We start from the raw sequence: 16,267 nt of genomic DNA on the forward strand, positions 1-16,267 counted from the left end.
GCACGGTAATCCACCCACCTCCTCTCCTCCTCCCCCCCCCCCCATTACGACTCCTCCACCAATGAGCCAAGAGGGCCCACGAGTGCTCATTCACAACACAATTCGTTTTTTGCTTTCAAAGTGAAATGGCGCACAGAATCAGTTGTACAGGTTTGCAAATTCTGCACAATAATTCTGCTCTTCTGTCCTCGAAGCCATGGCTACTTTTGTTACAGCTCATTTAGTTCCAAAATGTCAGACTCTCTGCACAGTGATGTATGTACTCAGCCCCAGCTCCACTCCTTACCTCTAAAACAGAATGTGGACTTGATCTACTTCCACAGAAATATGCGACTTAATTGCCAAACCGAACGTAACCTTACACTTTTACTTTCAAACATAGAACACAAAAAAAGGCTATGTGGGTCACTTGTGAAGAAACTGGAACTTGACAAGCAGCGCGTGCTGTAGGTGACATCTCTTTGTTCAGACACACCGGGTTAACGATCTCAGTGGCGAGGACTGGCATGGGATTTGTGGCTGTTTGTGTCGCCGCTCTGAGCAGATGTCCCTCCCACACGCGCTGGCTGCAGTTACCCGATACAGGTGCTCCAGCTGCCCCGCCACCTCCCCATGCTGTGGATAATCTCGCAGCCGCAGAAGAGTTTACAAAACATGGCACAAACTGCCAATTACGCAGGCATTCTTCTCCTGAAGCCCGGGCTGGATCGGATCAAGTCGCTGCTTGTCGAAGTCCCTCTGTGAAAATCTCCCTGGTGCTAAGATCGCTGCTTTCCTGGGACTCGCGTCCCTTTCGCATTTAAAGAGACATGGTTAAGGTGATGTGTAACAGTCTGCAGAGAGAGACAAATTCAGGGAACAGCCAAGAGACCAGTGCCGTGAGGCTCAATTGCAAAAGGAGCGACCGCTAGCTAACTAGCTATATCTGGTCAGCCGCTTTTCACCCCTGTATGAGGAAAGATCAATCAACTCGGTGAAACACAGGGGAAAAATTGAACAGAGGTCTCTAAACAAAGACCTGGCTAATTTAAATCCATGGCCCAGAACATGGCTGTTAGCAACCTGTCAAGGACCGAAGCATTAGTCAATGCGTTTTACTGCACTGTAGTACGGAGAACGAGCTAGGCCACGTTCCAGGTCTGAAACCCGACTGACTGCAGCTTAAATACAGTATGCGTTACCAGGGGAACGCGGCGCAGCTCAGAGGCGTGCCGGAGTGTGAGAGCGGAGGCAGGTGGTCTGCCCTGTCTGTGCATCGCTGAGGCCGTGAGGTGGGGTGCCCTCTTTGTGCTCCCCACAAAATGTCAGGAAAGCAGAGCCGCTGAGTGGCATGTGAACGGTGGGAGCCCGTCGCGGTGGGGGGGCGGCCAAGCCAGCGCAAGACGTGGGAGGGACACCTCCAAAAGTCTATTCACTGCCAGCCAACTCTAAATGCAACTGCACAAGAAGATTTATATTCTTTTAGCCCTGAGATTAAACATCTTGATCTGCTGTATTTACCAAAAATTTAAAAAGTGCTTTTCCCTCTGCCGCCCATATCCCCACCCTTCCCTTCCTCTATGTTCCAGCATTTTCTAAAAAAAAAAATAAAAAAAAACCAAGTGATTAAACAGAACAGTCAAGCTGTGGTCGGTTATCTCTAATCCTGCTTCCTTCCACGACTATAATGGTGTGGATTTAACTTCGTTTATCTGTGAACAGTATTGTGATCCACATTCTTACAAAAATGGGATCTGAACTTATGTGCATCTTAGCGATAAATTCCCCAAAAAGACTGTGCAAACAGCCAGCTGAATCTTTATTGTCTTTGGGCAGAAGCATGCGGGCTCTTTGTGAGATTAATGACCCAGTAAGCTTCACAACCCAGGCCCAGCAATTCCTCTCTCATCTCTGGTTCCATCTTCAACCCAGTCCACAGAAAGTGATGAGTCAGTATAGCAAAAAAAAAAAAAAAAAGCAACCCATGACTCTGGCCAACAAGGTCTTGTCTCAACAGTTATATTGGTCAACTAAAAAAACTGTTGATAAGTGATGAGAAGATAAACCGGTTCTTGCAGATGCTAAAACAGCCATGCTAAATAGAACAAAATGTTCCACATACCAGTTAGGGTCACGTGATTTACAGCTCCTCTGCTTGTCTTGATAGATTTTCAGATGAGGCACATAGTTAAAACTAACATGTAAGCACTTGTTCTTTCCCAGCAGCAATCCTCCATATAATAATCAGCTAGACTGGGCTAGGTGTACCAAAATTTATCACGCCTGTTACAATAAACTCCCCAGTGTGTGTTCCTGGTACTGCACATCGATCCATTATTTAAACTTTACTTTTGACCAAGTGACATTAAACTTCAAATGCTATATTTCATGTGCACAATTGAATGTACCATATTAACACACAGTATGCTTTTTTATTTTTATTGTGCTATATCTGGTATTATAAATATTGAAGCAAATTCATGCATGAAAACGTGTAGGCAATATAACAGGGAAGATACTTTTAAAGTTGTGAACTGGTTCATAATCAGACAGCAAAGGCAGACATTCTCCTGACATGTACAGGGTAAAAATGAATAAACCATAAACTGTCATCAAAGGGGCCAAAATCATAGTTTCAGAGCAATCATAGTTTCAGAGTATATATATATATATATATATATATATGCTTCTGAAACTGTGATTGTGGCCCGTTTGGTGACAGTATAGATACATATAAACCAAGATTAGAATGCAGAATAGGCAGATTATGAACTAGATTACATTACAAACCCTGCATAATAAAATCCTATTAATTTGTGAACCTGTGCAGTACCTGCTCCTAAACTGATGCCTGTAAGCATGTTTTCCAAGCTTAGACATAGTAATTGCACACACATAAACAGTGCCATTTTCACATAAAGGTAGTCCTTTTGTTGAGTCTGTAAATGAATTACCAGTATCAGTACCAGTGGGAAACAATGTAGCCAGCTAACTAGCCGTATCAAGAAATCACCCCTGGCCAGAGCAAAGGGTCAGTCATCTCACCTTGTAACACGCTCGCTAAAATTTCATACACCTTTCATATTCCTACATGATGCTTGTAAACCAACATAATAATTGTCACTAGCTAGCCTGATAGCTTCTATAGCTACCGTAGCTCACAAAATAGTTTGTAGAAATTGCACCTGTCAGGTGGATTGACATTACTAGTTACTTTCAGAGCAACTCATTACAGTCATCAACAAACGCCTTCCAATCACACTTAGCTTAACTGTACTGTGCTCCTATAAATTGGGCAACAAAAATATCCAATGTAGCCATAGTGATGTACCGCAGGAAAAAACAACAGGAAAGCATCGCTTCACGTCTCAGCTAATTAGACATAGCCAACATGCTCAATGCTAATAAAAACCTTTCAGAGAAATGACAACCATGTCATTGTCCTATGTTAACCTCGCAGGCAGCTGCTGCCGTGGAAACGTCTGGCAGGTAAGTGGCGCGCTGTTCCAGCTGAGGAAGTGTAGCGCGGAAGGCTGCGAGATCCGGAGGATCTCTGTTCCAGGCAGGTCCAGCTTTCAGGAAACCGCGCTAATGGAGGAGGAAGCCTCATCAGTGCCCTCTCCAGCACAGCACCCAGGTCATTAGACCAGGCACGGAACAAAAGAGGGTACGCTCACACGGCTTTATGTACCTATTTACCCCCTCTCCACTTAGGGCTTTATTGCATTGACTGTACTCAAAAAGCACTGTGATTGGGAATGAATGTCAATTTAACAGTTGCCACACTCGTAGAGGGAGGGAGGGTGAGAGAGAGAGAGAGAGAGAGAGAGAGGAGGAGAGGAGGAGAGAGAGAGAGAGAGAGAGAGAGAGAGAGAGAGAGAGAGAGAGAGAGAGAGAGAGAGAGAGAGAGAGGAACAATTCCCTCCCTGCCGGACCCAAGAGGCAATCAGGATAGCGCTGGGGATGGCTGGCGGGCTGGCTGGCTCGGAGAGGTGCGATGCATATGGAGTTACACATACCGCATGTAGGTGCAATTGCATTTCGCGTCAGACATATTGTCTACCAGAATTTCCCATCTCCTCTCTCCTCCATCTTTTACACAACAGGTGCAAGATGAGCTGGAACTGAATTTGATTAATTATTTCCACCATCGCCTCGCCTCTCGCCAATTTTGACATAAGCTGTTAGGTTGGATGATATCTCGAAACGGCATCGACGGCGTCTGTGCCCGAGGTGCTAGGCAGCTACTCGATGCTCTCTATAACGGCACCACCCTCTTTTGAAAAACGGCCTCAGTTTAACGACGCCACCTTTGTAGAAAAATGGGCTGACATTTATCCGACGCAAACTCCGGAATCCCTCCAAACTCCGAGCCTCAGGACCGCGCATAATAAATAGTTCGCTGCTAGGGAAAGGGCTGAGGGAACAGCCATTGGGATGGCGATGTACGATTTTCTAATGAACGCCGGTGTAGAAAGAACAGGACAGAATACTGATAGCAGGCTTAAGTACAAGTGAGTACTGGAAACTGAACAGACCTCTCAGCCAAGGGAGATGAAACATGGGAGATTAAGCAGATTAAGCAATTGGTCTGAGGTGGAATAGAAGGCTGAATCAGCGGATTGCACTACAGAACCAGACTGGAGTAATTTCAGGCACTAGATTTGATTAATTTCAGGACTGTCAGTTTAAGTCTCTTTATATGCCAAGGAACACAATATTATGTACAAAAGAAATATTGTTATATAAAAGGGAGCCGTTCATGAACAAATTATTTTGAAGCTATACATTTTTAAATGTTTAATAAATCAGCAGAAATGCTATGGGCCTTTCCAAACAATAGTTTTATACACTTGCTATAACTGTACATACTTAGCTTTTATATTGTTTTCAAGTCTTATTTTTTGCTAATAATGACTTACAGCATGGTATGCTTTATTAAGTGTGTTTCTATAACAGTCACATATACACTAGTTGGAGCCATCTTACAAGACCGTTTATAATTTAGTCTTTCCTAAAATATTCCTTGCACACTGGATTCCCCCCCACCCCCCTAAGTAAAATACTCAGTAAAAAGTATGTGCCTCTCTTGTTTGTGTAAATCAGTGGATATTCCCCTAAAAGGCTCTAATTTCTGTCTTTAGAACAGAAGCTTTACACTCAGAAAAGGAAAATACCACAAATTTTCCACTTTACTTTTTCATTTCTTCCACAGTACGGATATTAAGTTCTCCTTTCTGTATTGAAGTCTAGAATACCGATGAACAGGTCAAGTGACAATTGAACAATAGTGATTTATATATAAGCCCCTTCCTGAATGCCTCCTGATATGTCTGAATTGACTGAAAAGAAAAGAAATTCCGCTGGATTACAGTAGGACCGAGAGGGAACACAAACTGGGCGACATTGCCAGAATCCAAAATCAGTGTTGAATAGAAGAAAAGAAAACTGCTTCAGATTTGGAGCACGTCTTTTTAAACCAGTACAAATATAAAATACACCCACTCCGCTAATTCTTTTATGATCTCGCCAGGTGCTGGAATACACTGCTTTTGTTAGGAGGAAAAAGGCTTATCTGAAGAGCATATGCAAATAACCCAAGATCTCCTCTTTTAGCAGCTTTGAAATGAACCAAAAATAAGGACCTGTTCCAGAACAGGAACCCGCGAGTGTGAGCACAGCGCAGACCTGCCCAAACAGCACCTTACTGTGGTAAAGATTATTACAGTACCTTGTAAGAGGACTCCTCCATTTTTTCTGAAGTAGGGACTCCCTGGCCAAAGAGGAGGACTGGACAAGCTGAATAGAGAAAGAGAGAGGGGGAAGGAGGGAGGAAGAAAAGCAGAGAAAGGGAGAAAATGGTCATCTGGCAATTTCATTCAATCCAACCCCCTGCCTCCAGTAACATGATCGAATTACCTAAAGTTTTCGAGCGACCAAAGGCTAGCTATTATAAGATCAAATATTTCAGAACCACCATGTATTATAGCCATTACCTCCGAACACACAGTAATAACAGCACCCCCCTTTGCAGCAGTCCTTTCTGAAACTGAGGAACAGGACTTCCTTCCAAGCAGATTACTCACTGAATTGGCCCTGATTATTTTCCAGCTGTGGACTTGAAAGAAATAAACATATTCAGGACTCAGCCCCTTACTACATTATAATTGTATTCAGGTGCAGATTTCCAACAAGTGCAATTTTCCTGGAATTCAGGGCTCTGGCTCCCCGTGTACGTTTAGAAGTACGCGTTAAAAAAGCATCACGCCACTGCTTCCCAACACAACCACACCCCCCCCACTCCCTTCTTGAACGGGGGCAGAAAAACAGGGCGATCTCCCTGGAAGATAAGACCTAAAAGGGTTAACGTGTCACTTAATGCCTTTATCTCTGACAGGGGACCACAATTTGAGCCCCCCCCCCCTTTCCATATCTCTCTCCCGTGTAGGTAAGAGCTGGGATTGAGGTATCGGCCTCTTTGCCGAAGACAAATGCATTTCTGAGTAGACGGCTCGGTCTTTTAAATGGCGGAAAGAGTAGTATACAAATTTAATCAGGCTCGCGTCTGATCTTCATTCAGGCTGCCAGGCTTCCAGCTCCAGCAGACGCTGCCATTAGATAACACTGCGAGACGTTCGCTCCGCGATGCTCTCCTCTTAATCGTCTTAGAGTATATTAACTAATTGACAATTAGAACAAGCGGAAGGCAAAGGCACGGGGCTTTGAGCGTATTCGTCTCTGCGGCACACGAAGCCGCGATCCTTCACGTTGCGGAGTGCTTCCCGGCTCAGGAACGCACTCGAATTGCCATAAACGCGCCGCAGCGGAGAGAGAGAGGACACTTCCGTGTTCCACGGACACCTTAATCGCGCCAACAGGAACCAGCGCCGCCATCTCACGATAACCCCCTTTCTACGGAGATGACGAGAGACGAGATTCTGACAACATTTCTGGAGACTTACCAGGAAGTCTGCCAAACAAGGGGCCTAATTTCTCTAAAGGATGCTTTAAATTATAGCATTCCTCCAGATTTCGACCCTGATCATAGTGGGAAGTGTTTCAAATGTGCTTCAGCCAATTCTGCCGGGAGATCGAGTTGAGAGTAACATCTTCATTACCATACTGGTTTCCTAGCAACCGAAACAACACCTAACTTTCCCCCTTTTCATGACTCAAAAGGTGTTCAGATGGGAAACGTATACCAATATTACAGAGTAAGAGTACATACTGTACTATAACTCACATTAAATACATGGCAGCTTGCATCAGAAAATAAACAGCATTGCTACAAAGGCAATATATACATGGTTTTAAAGTACAATGACTAAATTAAGTGCTTTAGAAACCAATAAAAGAAGCACTGTGGCAATAGAGTGTTATCAGACTATGGGCAGTCTGTATGGCCCCCGTTTTCCGCCTGAAATAGAAAGTGTGCTGTTTGTTCAAGCCTGAGGAGGAAAGACTGTGCTCCCAGTGGTGCTGAGTTCACCACTACACCACAAGCACTCTCAGTAGCCATTTGGCGGGCCAGACGTCTGTTTATATTCCACGCGCACATATGCTTTGCATCAGATTACACTGGCGGTATGCGTTGCCATGGACACTGCATGCTTGTGATAGAATACCCAAGTCCTTTTTTAAACCGGCAGCAAGGACCTGAAAAATACAAACGCAACTTTTTATTTCTCCCTCGCACTTCTTAGCTCAGGAAACCAAATCCATCAGACACTGACTAAAGCTGAATCATTTGACCATGGGTCTGACATTTCAATTTTGCATGGTTTATAAAAAAAAGTACGATGAAATCACTAGAGGTTGTGCTTCCAGTCTGAGAATCCCTGCAAAGGGCACCCGCCCGTCAACAAAGGGTTTAATAACAGAAAGCCGGGGCCTAAGAAAGTCACCCAGCACTGCAGACACCATTACATTCTCATTACCGCATGCATAGTTTTACAGGGGCAGCAAAATGGAAATATCTCATCCTGATGGTATTCCCAGAATCCCTACGGAGGGGGGAAAAAAGGCAGACCCCTAGCAGAAAGGCTCTGAAGCAGGTCCTGTGGAATGGAAGGGAGCATGTCGGTTTGTGCGAAATCCTGTTTATCAGACGCGACTCCCGCGTGAAAGCCGAGCGCTTCACAACCTCCGGGGGGCTCGCCCCGGACCCCGCGTCCGCCCCGGCACCAGAACCGCCGCGCGGCGCCACGCCGGAGAACCTCGCCGTCGGCCCGAACCGCAGGACGCCAGAAGTGAAGGCATTCTTGCGCGCTTGTTTTTTTATGGGAAACACATGTGACACCGGCAGGAGTCGGGCTGTTCCCGTGCCCCTGGTTTTTTTTTTTTTTTGTACTTAGCTCCGTGTCCTGCGGGTTTTGTAATGCTAACGCTCCACTTCTGAAAAACGGATTGTCTCACCAACTTGAGTGTAACTGCTGAATTAATTTCCCAACAAAAGCGAGCCCCTTTTTTTGATTCTATAATCTCATTTCAAATCCTCTTGCCCACTCCTTTCTCTTTTACCCTTGAAATCACAATCCTCTTTCAGTAATCTAAAGACTAATTGGTGCCAGCCCTGGCTCTCCAGCGCCACTTTTTCACGTTTCACTTTGTTCTGGCGAAGTCCAAGGCCACCTTCCCCTGAAACTCATGGCTCACAATGGACCCATTCTTGCGACCAGAGGGCTGTAGACACCACACACAATTAGTGGAAGGAATTTGAGGCCTGAATCTCACAGCTGGAAAAAGGAAATTCCAGAAACCAAAACGCTTACTTACCTAAATCTGGCCTTTAATTGGGCAGTAAGCTCCGATGTACCATTTTGCAATTACAGGCAGAAGGCTTGCTTTCCAACCCTTTGTAAATTAGACATACTCCATTTATTATTAAATAATGCACACAATTAAACATTTAAATAGTGCTCAGATTAGTTGCAATGTATCACACAGTGACCGGCCCTTGACTAGCTTCAGGTATAATGAAGGTATCATACAGTATATGCAATCATAAGAACAGAACTGAGACGGACAAACAGACATTCACAATCAATCACAAACACACAGTCACAGGAAGGACTCATTTAAAAAATCCATCATAATCAAACAGAAGCTCACGATGCAGATGCACACACACACATACACACACACACACACATAATGTGCACACACATACAAGAAGGTTGCTGACAATTAAATTGTGTGGGGAATCCAGCTCCTGAAAGCCAACAGGGAATATTTTCCATGGCTCTTTATGGGACAGAGCTGCTTAGTCTTGACAGGCTTCCAAAGACACAGAGGAGAGACTTCGAGGAACAATAAATCAGAACCAAAACATCCAACATAAACGTCCACGACTCAACAGGCCCAAAATAACCCTTTCATTCCGGGTGGAAAACCATCATCTCATTTCAGTTTAAAGAATGCAAAACTAACAATATAATTAAGAAAAAAACGTCTGGCGGTCTTTCCAAGGTTCTGCTCATCATTGATTCAAGGTCTCCGCATGTTTTTAATCTTGCCTTTTGTCTATTCCCACTCACATTTTTCTGAAAACAAAACAGAACAAATGGCTTGAGGCCGTGACCCCTATCAATCTGAGGATAAAGGCTTAATGTAACAACCTGCCCGTAATATATGCAGCCGCAGCGGCTTGCTCATTGGCTGCCAGGGTCCGACGTTCGACGCGGAAACATCATCATTTACCATTGCTGTTTCCATTAGAATCAGTGTCTCGCACTCTGAAGGATCCTATAATTTTCTATTACTGTGGGAAGTGGAGAAGGCAAACAAGAGCACAGATCCCGACAGGGAGCGAGGAATGACTGATACTGAAAAAGCAGAGCCAAACGCGAACCATTTGTTTGCCCCAGGGAACAAACAAATTAGAAGAAAAAAAAAAAATCCCAGTGCATTTTTACCCTCTTGTACATGTGATTTGTTATTCCACTTATTTTACAAGGCTGAAAAGATACCTATTAAAGATGAGCAAGAGGTCTGGCTTATTGCATTCAAAGCTTTTTTTTGTTCTTTCAGTTCATGGAGCCCCATTTAAAATTAATCTCCTAAAGCTACCGGACCTACAGTTGTCATCTCCGATAATTCACGCATCCACGGATTTTTATGAAGATGGACAAAAGCAGGTACAAAAATCCTAAAATAGGCTTCAAGCCATCTGCTGTTGCCATGGAGAGTTACGTGTTGCCAGGGTGATAGCGTATTTCTCTGCGCTAATGGCCTGTCCTTTTGCCAGGCAACAAATAGCCTTGTGATGCAACTGCACCTGTCTCAGCTATGTGTTACCATGGAGGCGTTCCTGTTGCCATGGTGACCATCACGCTAATCACCTCGCAAGGGCAAACATGCAGCAGTCAACTCCTAAGCCCAGCTGTTCTTCCTGATCTCGCTCAGACGAGGTACTGCTGGCATGTTAAGGAATGCGCCTGGCCTGGCCCGGTACACAACATCTCTAATGATCCCCAAGCTTTTCTTCTCTTCAGCTGGGCTCACAGAGCTCTGTGCAGGCTTAGGTTTCATTTGCCCACACGGGGACAAAAACAAAATATGACATTAAAATGCATCAATTATGTTGTCGATTCAGGGGTGCGGATGGCTTAACTGATTTAACTGCCTACCCCCTGGACACACGCACTCTCACTGCAGCCCTCTCAAATACAAAGAGCATGTGCACGCACACAGGCACACACAGGCACACACACAGCAAACATGTATGTCAAAACAAACATGCATGCATGTTCACACATATGGGCCTGCACACTCACAGCAAGCACTTACACAAAAACAAACACATGTACACGCATGCAAATTAGCACGCATGTGTAAACACACACACACACACGCGTACACAAACAACAGCACAATCGCATACACTGCACAATTGCACATGCGCAAACGACACAAGCAATGCACAAGTTTTTCAGAAAACAAAATCCGTTCCATGACCCTCAACTAAAACAACCCCACAAACAGTCAAGTGATGATGAAGAATAGAGCCTTGTAACGCAGCTCCGTCGGTGAGAAACTCAGCAGCGCTATAAAAAGGTATCCTTCTCCCCTAAAGCCACGGTAGCCAGATAAACACTTTATTATGTCCTGACACATAGCGTTCTGCCATCTGGCCTGATTTGGGGACAGGAAGCGCCGAGAGTGCCTGTGTGGAGAGAGCCGCTCCCGTCCAAGAGCTCTCCGCAGAGACCGCAGCCAGCCCCCATCGCGCTGGCGTTCAATCAGGCCCTTACGCCGCCATAACCAGGGGTAAAACACACACAAACCCCCTGTTACCCTGGGTCAGATCACACAACCCAACATTACTGGAACGATCTGCCGTGAAAGTGGGATTGTGTTTACTGCAATCTTTCTGCACGGGGAGGGGGGGGGGGGGGGGAGATAAAAAAGACCTTTTTACAGATCCTACAGGGTTGAAACTTTTAAGAGAAAATGTGATTTGTGGAGCAGTGACAGGGAGATGCGGCCTCCCCGATCCCTTCGTCAGCTGGCAGCACTCTCCGCACTGAGCCAGGCCCACCGTGGACACCACTTATTGATGGCTGGCTAATAGTCTTTAGACACTGCAGGGTCCATTAGAGAGCTGTCAGAGCACTAAACCGGGTCTGACGTAATCGCCCACAGACACGAACGCCGCTTCCTCAAACCCAAACAAGCCGAGTGTTAAGCGATATCCATCATTTTCAAAATGAATGGAAGCAATCTGGGCCACATTTTGGGGGAGGGGCGACGGCAGGAAGGCTGCAATAACACATTCCTGCTCGGATAAGAGATTTCAGGACGCCGCGCCAATCTCGCTTCTCGCACCGGTGCATCTTGGGTAAAGTCTTGGGAGAAACTTTTTTTTTTTGTTGTTGATTAGGTGACCTCATTCAGCGTCAATTTGTTTCGCGGTGCAGCTTCGGATTTTGAATCAACAAGGCAGCAATATGCTGGCTGTGTAATTTTAATGCTGAATCCAAAGAAAATTGGAACAGCTCAAAAAAAAAAAAAAAAAAAAAAAAAAAAAATGAGGCAACAACAAGACAAACAAACACACCCCCAGACACCCTCTCCCTCCCGCAGATCAGCACCTGTATTCCAGCTCTTTTCTCCCACAAAACCCTGGGGCTGCGGAGGCTGTCCAATTTAATTTCAGCCTCTTTAAGTACACCCATCGCTGCCTTTTTTTTCAGCCGGAGAAACCGGCCTCCCATTTATTCCATAGCCTTTGTTAAGAATGATATGCCAGTTTAGGTTTTACAGTAAAGCAATTATTCTGTCTTACACAGTTGACTGAGTCGGCGCGCGGACCTGTTAGCTGGATGTGAATTAAATGAACCGGAGTGGTGAGCCTGGCGAGCCAGCGCCGCGCTCCTCTCTGACGAGTCTGCCGGGACGGCGGGCGCTGGCGCTCTCCGGCGAGGGCGAGGGCGAGAGCGAGCGCGAGCGCGAAGGAGGGAGGGAGGGATCAATATCTCCAGCGAATCTCTTGCTTACCTTTGATATGCCTGAGGAGAAGTGGGGGGTGTGGTGAACGCCTGGGAGTACGGATGATAAGGTGTCTTCTTCAACGCTTGAATTAGATTCTGTCTGTATTCCGGGTCTATGCACCACAAGGAGCCTTTCCCAATACTCTGCGGAGGGAGAGAGAGAGGGAGAGGGAAAAAGACGCAACAACAAAGTGTTAGAGAGCAGCCATGCCGTTGTCAAAAAAAGGAGGGAATAGCGGAGAGGCGAAGACGCCGCGTCTAAAAACACAGCGCCGTCAAGCTTTTAAAAGCACTCCCCTCAGAGGCTTCGCCACACAAAAAAAGCAATGAATCTAGTTTAAATTGGCCTCCTTCTGAACAGATTATTTTATTTTTCTCCCACATACAGTACCTGTCAGATAATACACCGTTAGCTTAGAAAGTCTAAATTAAGAAGGGGAGGCCAGCTCTGCCACTGTCATTTATACGATATAATCGAATACATTAAAGACCTTGCATTTTTGGGACTTGAATATAGCTTGTAAGAAAGTCTGTTAACTGGGTAAAATACAAGATCCATAGAGCAAAAAAATCCAGTTCTGTGCAAGCTCAATCAAAAAAGCACATTACTACACCCAGTTTAAATCACTGCCCTCTTTCCCTCCCAGTGAGTGTCAACAACTGGCATGCAAAAATAGACCTGTGACTGTAAAAATGAGCATCTTTTCTTAATTAAAATCCTTGCTTGAAAGAAAGATAAAAATGCACATAAATCATGAATGAGCTGCAGGCACCAGGAGGCCCTTGTCTTTTCCAGCTCGGCTGCTCTGGTGAGTCTGCCTGTTCCCACTGTCACTGGCTGAAGATTCAAATAGTGTGTCAAACGCAAGAAATTTATTAGGCCAGGCAACGGCTTCCAAATTTCAGCAGGATGCAGCAAAAAAATGGTTTAAGTGGGTCCTATTTTACACGCTTAATGTCACACCGACTTGAAAATAGAATCCTGATTAAGAACAATATCGTTAAGAAAAGCACCACAAGCCCTAGGAGAATTTAACGGAATATTTGGACCTCAAATCATACTTAACAGCCAAAACAAATCAACAAAACTCCTTGTTAATACAAAATCTTGAGGTACACGCTTTTGTGTTTTCCCTCATTTTTGTGCTTTAACTGTTTTTCAGGAGAGATTATGTTAGGTATGAATAGTTATAGCCTTCATAGTATGTTCACATACAGAATACTCAAACTGCTCTTTAACATGAATAAAAATGATGACACATTTGCATCGCTAAGTTATTTCTTCTGTTGTGTGATTGCGTGATCTGCCTTTTCTATTGAACACAACATAATTAACTCAAAAAAAGTTGCAGCTTGGGGACTTAAGCCATCTGCACAATAACGCAGTAAATTGTAATTTTACCTGATACCAGACTCAAAGGACCCATTCACAGAGGGGTCCCTGATTATTCATTTTCCCCTTATTTCTAAAACGGCTGCTGGTATCTTCAGTATTTACATGCACACCTCCAGAGACTACACAGTGTAAATTCTATTAATCAGGAGCTTGCTTGTTGTCGAAGGCAGCAACCATGTTGCTAGGAAACTTCTCAGTCGCATCTTCTACCCTCAGATGCACTGTGTCGGAACAAAGCCTTTATCACTGATACGCCACGGCCTACATTAGAGAAACTCGAAATGACCCGCCAAACATCGCGGAACACAATTCATCCATTAGACTGAATGGCTGGGTTAATGATTTGCATGGGCAGCAAGATAAAGCTGATTCTACTTCATTTACTAGGGAGCAGCACAGAGAGAACTGAACTTCCTGCTACCGGCCCCACCTTGGCCTCCTGATTAGCCGAGATAGATTTTATTGGGAAGAAATAAATGAAAAAGCAATGAAGCTTGTTCACCTTAAAACTGTACTGTGTACAACTGGACTCCTGCATGGCAGAGGAAAACACATTTGTGCCAAATATCCTCATTGTGGCAATAATAAGTAGGCTATTTACTGCAATTTCATTGACTTTAATGAATTTACGAGATGTTCACACCCAGACTGACTTCCACAAATTACATTTTTTGATACAGAATCTATTTATACAGCTATATGTTTTACTACAGGAATTTGGGTTAAGAAACTTGCTCAAGACTATAACAGCAGCACCCCAGTGAAGAATAAAAGCCACAACCTTTGAGTGACTACTAGCCCAGCCCCTAACCGTCATGGTACACTGCTGCCCTATTAAAGACAGGTGCCTATTTTAACACAAAATAAATTATAATAGATCATTACATTATTTTAAAAATACAGTTCGGAATTCATCAACAGAAGGACACGCCCTAAATAAGTGTTTTGGTTTACCAAGGCTGAAGCCTTTTCATCAAAGTAAAATTACCTTTACAAACATGAAGGAACTGGCACAGCATGCTACACTGGCTCTATTCATACAATACTCAACCATGATGGTTCTTTTTATTATTACAGTAGTAATGATGACTATTATATATAGCTATTTATTAGGGGGTTTTCAAGTACAAAACGGCTATGCTATAATAAAATATAAATAAATACAAAACACACACCAAAAGATCATACTGCAAAAGCTATGGAGTTCCTACCGTTTAGTATTCTGTGAATCATGTTGGCCATGGATTTCTTTACAGGAAAACTAAGAAAACATTGACCTCAAAACCACTTTTCCTGTGTTTGATTTCCTCTGTTTCTGTTTAAATTCTTTTATTTATTTATTATCATTTTCAAAGAAACTTTCCCCGAGGTACCAGCAAATTCATTTTACAAACTAGAACCGTATGTGTGTGTGTGTGTGTCAGTGTCTGTGTGTGTGTATCTGTGTGTGTGCGTGCGTGTTTTCACAGGTAAAATGCCCTTTGCTTTGATTTGTGTCATGGCAGCACCAGCAATAGGAGAGCAGTATCTCTTCAATAGGTAGCATGAAACCTTCATTGCGCCTTCAAAGTCTCTCAGTCCATGCGAGACTGCAAATCCATCACTGTTACACGACAAATGAGAAACAAACCGCTGCATTTGCCCACCTGATTCTCTGCATTCATTGGCTATACATCCTAATGCTCCTGTATAATGACAGAGCTGCACCCCTCCAAGGATACTCTACCAGAAATAGTACAGCACACACAGGAGCACAGACCCTCTGCATGGTTTCCCTTGTTTCTTATAAAATGACATCAGCTCACTAAAGATAAAAAGATAAAAACCTTTATTCCAAATTCCCCTATAAAACGAGAACTGTAAACATGAACATTTTCGCCGGAAAACAGTGAAGTACTGTCTGTTGGATCGTTTAGAAGAATTCTATTTCCTGTGACAGCAATGTGGGCATTTATTTTTAGATGAAGTGACATTCCCTAATTAACTTGTCAACTTTCCCCGACAAGGGTATTTCAAAACCATATCTGAAATTATTTGGGCGAAAAAGACCTAAAATATATCATGGAATTCAGGTCTTAAATGGCATGACTTGGATCATCGAGCCTAAGCTGAAAAGAGGGAACATTAAGTCGAATATACGAATAACGAAGCGATGGAGATTAATAAATACAATAAATAAAATAAATGACAATGAGTATTGACTGGCTTTCAGAAAAGCGTTTTGGGCATCAATTCAGTGACAGGAACAGAGGCAGTTTGATATACTATTACACATAACACAGAACATGCCACCGTGTGTAGGAATATGAATCTCTGGGGGATATTTGAAAATTGTTTGGATTAAACAAAGACAATCAATTCTAATTACTACTACGCCATAAATCGGCGACTGGAAGCCTCT

The 16,267-nt window shown here is 44.0% G+C and overlaps 1 protein-coding gene across 12 annotated transcripts in view; it reads right to left on the reverse strand.

The window, feature by feature from the left end:
• Positions 1 to 16,267, reverse strand: part of foxn3 (forkhead box N3) — a 79,171-nt gene that overhangs the window by 22,163 nt on the left and 40,741 nt on the right. For all 12 annotated transcript variants that reach the window (XM_064323025.1, XM_064322976.1, XM_064322949.1 and 9 more), the window contains 2 exons: positions 12,478 to 12,614; positions 5,711 to 5,778 (listed from right to left, as the gene is read on the reverse strand). In XM_064323025.1, the coding sequence (XP_064179095.1) occupies positions 5,711 to 5,778; positions 12,478 to 12,614 (205 nt within the window). The remainder of the gene's footprint in view (positions 1 to 5,710; positions 5,779 to 12,477; positions 12,615 to 16,267) is intronic.

This window comes from Anguilla rostrata, chromosome 1 (assembly GCF_018555375.3).
Source record: "Anguilla rostrata isolate EN2019 chromosome 1, ASM1855537v3, whole genome shotgun sequence".
Lineage (NCBI taxonomy): Eukaryota > Metazoa > Chordata > Actinopteri > Anguilliformes > Anguillidae > Anguilla > Anguilla rostrata.